Source organism: Bidens hawaiensis, unplaced genomic scaffold, assembly GCF_021521415.1.
Source record: "Bidens hawaiensis isolate Kalapana, Puna unplaced genomic scaffold, B.hawaiensis_p1.1 tig00017168_1, whole genome shotgun sequence".
Classification (NCBI taxonomy): domain Eukaryota; kingdom Viridiplantae; phylum Streptophyta; class Magnoliopsida; order Asterales; family Asteraceae; genus Bidens; species Bidens hawaiensis.
Genome location: NW_027492600.1, coordinates 97,501 through 106,070, shown reverse-complemented (window position 1 = coordinate 106,070; position 8,570 = coordinate 97,501). Strand labels below are relative to the sequence as shown.

The 8,570-nt window shown below is 33.2% G+C and overlaps 2 protein-coding genes across 2 annotated transcripts in view; one reads left to right on the top strand and one right to left on the bottom strand.

Annotated features, from left to right (window-relative positions):
* Positions 1 to 2,005: 2,005 nt before the first annotated feature.
* On the bottom strand, positions 2,006 to 4,411 carry LOC143553369 (uncharacterized). The gene is made up of 6 exons (XM_077043383.1): positions 4,172 to 4,411; positions 2,808 to 2,998; positions 2,673 to 2,718; positions 2,474 to 2,556; positions 2,198 to 2,314; positions 2,006 to 2,077 (listed from the first exon to the last, which is right to left on the bottom strand). The coding sequence occupies exons 1-6, from the start codon at positions 4,362 to 4,364 to the stop codon at positions 2,006 to 2,008; spliced, it is 702 nt and encodes a 233-aa protein (XP_076899498.1). The 5' UTR covers positions 4,365 to 4,411.
* A 3,374-nt stretch (positions 4,412 to 7,785) lies between these two features.
* The window catches only part of LOC143553383 (protein BTR1-like), a 1,880-nt gene continuing 1,095 nt past the window's right edge, over positions 7,786 to 8,570 (top strand). Inside the window, exons 1-3 of the mRNA XM_077043390.1 lie at positions 7,786 to 8,143; positions 8,227 to 8,333; positions 8,468 to 8,570. The exon at positions 8,468 to 8,570 is cut by the window's right edge and continues 82 nt beyond it. Of these exons, the coding sequence (XP_076899505.1) occupies positions 7,871 to 8,143; positions 8,227 to 8,333; positions 8,468 to 8,570 (483 nt within the window). The 5' untranslated portion in view covers positions 7,786 to 7,870. The remainder of the gene's footprint in view (positions 8,144 to 8,226; positions 8,334 to 8,467) is intronic.

The window sequence follows — 8,570 nt, the reverse complement described above, 5'->3', positions numbered from 1 at the left end:
GCCAATGAAATGTAAGTGGGACTAATTATAATGAAATCAAAATTTTGAATAGAGAATGTACCATATCTTGGAAACAATAATAAAATCATGGGTCATTTATAAAATTATGATATCAAGAGAAAAAAAAAAGGAGTCCATTTGGGTCCAAATGCAGTTAAGTGTTAATGAGCCCAATTGTGTCCAAATGCAGTTAACCATAGCAAATATGAAAACAATTAAGCCCTTTTAACATTAATAATCAATAATAATAAATATTATAAAAAAAATAAAGAAAAAAAATTGAAAAAGTGGAGATGCGGGGTATCGATCCCCGTGCCTCTCGCATGCCAAGCGAGCGCTCTACCATCTGAGCTACACCCCATCATTGTTTTATTTTAAAACAAATAGATCATTAAAACAACTAGAATTTAATTATTTAACAAAAAGAGCTCAAATAAATATAAACATATTTTCAAAAAACCCGAAGTACTTACTTCTTTCATCTAACAGTGAGCATAATTCATTTTAGTTCAACATTTTCTACACCAAAGGATAGCAAAAAAACCCGAACCCCCAAAAAAAAAAAACGGGAACCAGTTTTCTTTATACCTGAGTTTTAATACCCGAACCTGTACCCGTACCCGACCCTACCCGTAGGGTACGGATAGGGTATGCACTTTAGTACCAAAAAACGTGCCCGAACCGGACCCGATTTGTACCCGGTAATACTCGAAAACCGGAACCGGTTCCATACCCAGATCGGGTTTTTCCAATACCCGAAACCGGGTATTTCAAATACCCGATCTATACCTGAAATTACTCGCAAAATACTTGAAACATACCCGAAAATACCCCTAAAAGTGCAACCCCTTAAAAATCCAATTTATACCCGAAAAATATCCAGAAAAAATCCCAAAAAAACCCGAAAGTAGGGTTTTTTCAATACTCGAAAATATGGTATTCAAATACCGGGTTTTAGAATACCTCGTTCTATACCCAAACCGAACCCAATACATAGGGTATGACTTTTAGAGGCAATACCCGGACCCGAACTCGGCCTGGGTATTGCCAATACCTGATTTTCCAATACACGTTCATACCCGAACCCGGTTCATACTCGAAACCGGGTATTTGAAAAACCCAATTTATGCACCTCTACCAAAGGATGCTTTGGTTTTGCTCCTTAAAAGCCATTTGGGTTTCGTTTTGAAGTTTTATATGGTTAGGCTTTTCGGTTTATATATGTGTGGACGTGCTCGGCTTTTCTATTCGCTTTTGTGCTTGGGAAAATTGAGTCCACGAAGTTCGTAAACAACATATTCGTTTAGGTCAAATTACTCAAGAGGGAAATAAACTGTTACAACATACCAAATACCTCAAATCCATCAAGACATTAAGTAAAGTCATAATACTAAATCCTCCATAGATCAACCCCTAAAACCAATGACCACATTTCATTAAATATGTAGTTTTCTAATAGTTTAGTTCGTTCCTTTTCGATTATAACACATACCACTGAACCAAACCAACGAAACACTTGGTTTTTAAGGGTTTTCGGTTTAAAGTTGTTTTTTCAGTTTTTTTACACACCTAAGGCAGCATTTATGAGGCCAAACTTCTCATTACCATTATGGGTATCAAAAATTTTTTAATGGCTATATAGTATCTAACAATTGATCTTTAAGCGCTACATACATGTTCGGCACACTCGACTCACAGTTACACCAAACATTTTCAAAGGGTGACACTAGTTTAAAAATTTATATATCCACTACTAGTGGCGATAGTCGTGTTCTTAAAACTTTAAAAAACTCGTTATTGAAAGATTACAATACAACTTTACATGAATCAATATTTTGATATGAATTTAAGCCTTTAAGGAATACTATCTATCACATAACACAAGTACAACTTAAATATAAAATTTTGTTTTTACACAAAAATAAATCCATATCATCCAATAATGTTGGGAAAAAAAAGAAATAAACTTGCAGCTATAAAAAGCGTTGTTTTCATATCATATCATTTATATCCTACCAGTTCCAAGAGGCTGCCTTGAGGTGTCACCAGAAGCCCACGCTTGATAGTCTTTCATCAACTGCATTCACATCAAAAGAAAAAAACCAGTCATGCATATATTTATAGAAAAAGTACATATATATCGTATAATTTGGAAATCGAAAGAGAAGAGAAGAAAGGAAAACAAAGTATGATATGCCTGAGCCATAAACCGGGGAAGCATAACTTTGAGTATTTGTTCAAGAACTTGAGTGCCACTTGATTCAATAGTTTGAACCGGTATTGCCAGGAAAGGAAACGGAATATCAATGCTAACCTGAACAATAAATACACAAACCGTGTTTTACTTTATCTCATTGGTTAGCAGAGTATTGATGGGTCCCGTGAGTTTTCCAGTAACAAATTCAAACAGTTTTAAGAAAACAATAATAAACAAGAGGTATAAGTATAACTAGAGTTAAAGTGTAACGATCACCTCGATAACAGTGTCCGAAGTGAGCTTTTGCGTGGACGAATTGCTCCGGTTACTATCACATGATATTCTATTCACCATAGAAGCTGCATGCCCATACCAAATCAGTGTCAATGGAGTCCTGAAAAGGGATTATGTAATATAACTTATAAACATTATATTCCCACTATAATAATAAAACCAAGGCCAAGTATTTGCTCACCATCAAACTTATCATTTTGTGCAACCACATTTGGAGATCCTTCAAGCTGCAACAAGTAAATAATGCAAGATTAATGGCATCACAACATGCTACAAAATAATATTAAGAACGTGAAAATTTGCATATTTCAATTACCTTACAAGACAAGAGGTTAATAGAGCATCCATTCGGTTGCTCCTCGACTCGAACCAACAAAACAGGGCAAACCTCAAAAGCAAAAAACTTGAATTTGTACACGTAACACCTGAAAGTATTGTCGTCAATCCTCTCGATCCTCTGCGCATCCAGAACGGAGTATTGACTTGCAGGAAGGCGCATGTACTCCACTGTCATGAACAATGACACCAGATCAGATGACAAAAATGTTAATAGGAGATGTCGGTGGAGCGCATATCACCCAGTGGACCATGTGGCAGACCTGGGTCACGCCACGCCACCGAGACATTTTATTTTTGTTTTAAATATGCTAATTTGTTGTATTTGGGCGATGACGAATTTATTTTCATCAAGACATTTTTTTTTTGTCTTAAATATGTTAATTTGTTGTGCTTGGGCGTTGACGAATTTATTTTGCATCAAGACAATTTTTTTTCTCTTAAATATGCTAATTCATTGTCTTTGGGTGCTAACTAATTTATTTTCATCAAGACAATTTTTTTTGTATTAAACATCAAGACATTTTTTTTGTATTAAACATGTTAATTTGTTGTATTTGGAGGTTGAGAAATTTATTTTGGAAAATTGGATTTTAATAATCCCAACTTCCGGTTATTGGCCGATAATAATCCCAACTTAGTTTATTCCAACCAGCGGTCCCAAATTTAATAAAAATTGGCTCTCGATGGTCCCCCGTTAAAAAAATATAACAGCGTTAAATTTTTTCCGACTTTCAAACTGATTTTTTAGGGCCTTTGATCGGAAGAATGACACGAGTCGATTGATGTAAAACTTAGCTCGAAACGATACTCCAAACAGCTTAATTTTTGTTAATTTGAAATTCAAACACCCCATTTGAAGCTAATCAAGCCATTTGAAGCATCATTTCGAGCTAAGTTTTACGTTAGGTTTTCTTTAACGTGGTGGGACCTTTGAGAGCCAACTTTTTTAAATTTGGAACCGCTTATGGGAATAAACTAAGTTGGGATTATTATTTGTAAAGTTGGGATTATTAAAATCCAATTTTCCATTTATTTTTTAGTTTAGTTTCGGTCCTGTAATCCGACACTAACCAAATTCGCATCAACACGTAGCCACACGACGCATGTTTTACTAACAGACTGCAATCGTTTTAAATATGTTTTTTAAATGCAAGCGTTTTAAATATGTTTTTTTAAAGCTATACGAGTGGTTTTAAATATATTTTTTTAAGCTACATGAGTCCCAAAACTATTCTTACCGTAACGAAGCTAGCTAAACTCAGTTAAATCATAAATCATAAACTAACTAATAATAAACAAACAAAAAGCGTATAATTCAAATAAGCAATGGTAAAACATTACGTAGAGGGCGTTCAAGTTGTCGAACGGAGATGGATTCGGTCCGACGAGCAACGAATCGAGCTTTTGGCGTAGAAGATGACCCGGCCGAAACGAAAAAAGAATGTTTAGGCAAATCATCTGAATTTGATGAGGGTGATGATGATGTTAACCCAAGCAATGAAGTTGAATAATAAGAGGTGGAACTCAACGCCATTGGCAAACTATAACTATTAATTGTTTATATGATTATTTTGTGTTGTGACATATTGAGATAACTGTATAAGAAGTGAGATATGTGGTATAGGATAAGGCAATTCAAAAATATCATTTTTCAACGGTTTGGTTTACCAGACATGTGAACCGGACCGGTTGGGGTCAAGTTCCATGATTTTTAAAACCGTTTACTAATGAAATAATTGTTACCATAAATGCAACTTAATAATTTAGGTGACAAAACCGTTGACTTCATAAAAATATTTTTTTTGAACGACTAATTTGGATCACTCACGGATCACTGGAGTATCATCGTGTCATCAGTGGTACCACGCAATCATATCCACCACCAAGCCACCAATTCAGGAGGAAAATCAATATCTGAGAAAAACCCCCCTCTTGTGAGATTCAAACCCGAGACCTTACGGTTTGGTTTACCAGTCACGTTAGGAATCTATAAAGTTTAAATACAAACTTTGCCCTTGAATTTTACATGTCCTTGTATTTTTTTCTAAATAACACTTTCGGTCAAGTTCTCATGCATTTGACCTGAATTTACGGGTATGAGTCTAACCAAACCCAAAAAGCCTTTAGCGGGTTATAACATCTCATTAAATTAAAAATGAATCTCACCAAATATTTGATATAAAAATCCTATAAAATAGGGATGCACTAAAATTAATATCTCATTAAAAAAAAGATATCTATAATATATATAAACGAAAATCCAAAAATCCTATGTATCGAGATGTGGTCGCTCCCCCCTTTTATGGAAGCCACCAGATTTCTTGATTTTTAAATGGAGGTCTCTCATTGATTTAACCCAAATTCATGGGTATGAGTCTTACCAAAACCAAATAGCTCTTAAACGGGTTATAACATCTCATTAAATTAAAAATTAATCTTACCAATTATTTGATATGAAAATCCTACAAAATAGGAATATACTAAAATTTAATATCCAATTTTAAAAGAAAAATATATTATTTATAATTAATAAACAATTTTATAGTAAAAAAACATAAGCGGGTCATGGGTCACCAAATCCAGATAGCTTTTAAACGGGTTATAACATATCATTTATTTATGAAACCCTTTCATCATCAAACTCTAAGTATATTATTAACTTTCTTACAATAAAGAAAATTAAAATCCAAAAAATAAATATTAAAAAACGAAAAATGTAAAACAACCATTCTCTCAAGCCATCAGATTACTTTATTTGTAAATGAAGGCTTCTCACGCATTTGACCCGAATTCACAGGTAAAGGTCTCACCAAACCCGGATAGCTCTTAAACGGGTTATAACATCTCATTATATTAAAAAATAATCTTATCAAATATTTGATATGAAAATCTTATCAATAGGAATATACTAAAAATTAATATCCTATTTTATTTAGAAAAAAAATATTATTTATAATTAAGAAACAATTTTATACTAAAGAAAATAAAAGGATAATAGGTATCACCAAACCCAGATAGCTTTTAAACCGGATTATAAGATATCATTTATTTGTGAGATCATTTCATCATCAAAGCTCAAGTATATTAATTATTAACTTTATTACAATAAATAAAATTAAAATCCAAATATACATATATAAATATTAAAAACGAATAATGTAAAACAACCCCTGTAATACGGGGGATAAAATCTAGTTATGTATAATTAAGAAACAATTTTATAGTTTTAAAAATAAGCGAGTCATGGGTTACACCTCCAAACCCAGATAATTTTTAAAAGAGTTATAACATTTCATTTATTTATGAAACCCTTTCTTCATCAAACCCTGAGTACACTATTAACTTCCTAACAATAAATAAAATTAAAAATTTTAAAAATATATAAATATTAGAAACAAAAAATGTAAAATAACCCTGTAATACGGGGGATAAAAACTAGTGTAATATACAATACTAGCTTTTGAACCCGTGTATTACACGAGATTTATCAATCGATATAAATAAATAAGGTCCGTTATTTTAATTGTGGTTCTCAAAATACTTATGAATTAATTTAATGTAGACTTAAAAAAAACAAACGGGTTATGAAAAATTACTAAAATAGCATGATTTTGGAAACGTCGGGTGTGAATTTGCAAGAAATTTACAAAACGTGCTAAAGTTGCGTAGTTGGCCAAACTTCAAGTATAGAAATGACACTATGTTATAAAATCCATGCTATGTTATAACTCGTTTGACAAAATGATTTTAACCCATAACCCATGAATAGATAGGCAATTACAAATTAAGAGAAATCTACTCTTCAATTGACTCGTTTATAATATGTAAATGTAACATTAACTAACATGTCGATTTCATAATAATTTAGCATAAGCATAGCAATGGATGCGTAACTCTGCAAATCCTCTAAACAAACTCCTCTTAATTGCCTGCAAAACCACAGCAATGGGATCATTTGATGACGGTGCTCCACCGCCGCACTCTCCTCCTCCGGCAGGTATATATTCTTAATATTATATTCAATTCATGCTTCTCCTTTTGATCATCTTCTACTTCTAGTTTAATTTCACCTCAACTTACCAGATCTCACTTAAGTATGTGGAGTATAGGCGAATGCACAGAGTTAATCCTGATGAATATGATTCTCGAATTTATGCTAGTGTTGTCGTCATTAATCAGCTGCTGCAATTTGATTTCTGTTATGAATGTTTGTTGATTAGGTTTACATGAATATGCAACTATGTATAGGTTTTGTATGTATAAATGGACAAAGGAAAACACTTAATTAGATTAGACTAATCATGAATGAGATTTACATCTTTGATTTGTTAATTCTCATTATACTTGGTGTGGATAGTGTCTACCTAGTGTTTGCCTTTCTTTTTTTTTTTGGGATTTTCAGCTAAATAGTTTTTGTAAATGCAAGTCATGCAAGAAGCTATACTTCAAATATTTTGTATGCTATGCTTAAACAACTGTACAAGTTCAATTTTGTTCCACAGAGTGTTACAATAATGTTTGCTATTTGCTATTACATGTTACATGACCAACTACCAGCAACAAGTTTTTACAGATAAGTAGATACTTAATTGTAGTCTTCGTACAGTTTTTAGCATTCCACTGGATGATTCTACCTTCCTGTTTAAGACACGAATAAGCATGTTAAACAAAAAAGTACACTATATAATTTTTTAACCTTTTAAATAATTGAAATAAGTAGGCTAGGCTCCGTCAGTTCTCCTTATTGGTACTGGAAACATACAACTGTGTTAAGACATGAGATATAAAGTAGTTAAACGAGTCTTATTCATATTTGATCCTTGTGTTAAGTGCATCGTCTCTAACCTGTTTAACACGATAAGACATATTTTGCCAGCCCTACCTTCCAGTGGGAAGCTGGTCATCAGTTGTATACAAAAGACCACACTTTATCATTTATTTTGTGTTCAGGGAGCTTGAAATTTGTTTTAGTTCACTTTCCTGTGGTGCAATTTTCCTTTTTCTTTAGATTAAACGTCACATCCTTGTATTAACCTTGTAATGAGTTGCTTTAATAATGAATCATTTTATGTCCAAGACTACACAGATACCACATATTTGAGGTTTCTTGCATCAAATGCGGAAGCCGGTTCAATTATTGGAAAGGGTGGATCAACGATTTCGGATTTCCAGTCGCGATCTAATGCACGAATCCAACTGTCACGGAACTATGAACATTTTCCAGGAACATCTGATAGGATTATTATGGTGTCTGGAACGTTTGATGAAGTTCTTGATGCAGTTGAACTTATACTGACCAAGTTGGCGAATGAGGTAATACCCATAAGTCCATAACACAGACTGCATTTGGTTATTTACATTAATACTCTTATATGGTACTATACATTGTCAAATAGTTTTATGCTGAAGATGGTGAGGAAGCTGAACCAAGATTGAGATTCAGGTTAATTGTACCGAATAGCTCTTGTGGTGGAATCATTGGAAAAGGGGGATCCATGATAAAGTAAGAATGCTGCTCACTGCATTTTATTTGTTGCTTTGATATTATGCATGTTTGGGCTACCCTTTTGGGTGATTTGTGGTTTATAACATTTTAAAGTTTCTGAAAACTTCTTGTTTTGGTTCATCTTTTTCCAGGTCTTTCATTGAAGATTCCCAGGCTTACATTAAGATATCCCCGCAGGATAACAGCTTGAATGATAGATTAGTAACTGTAATTGGCACCTTACAGCAGCAGGTT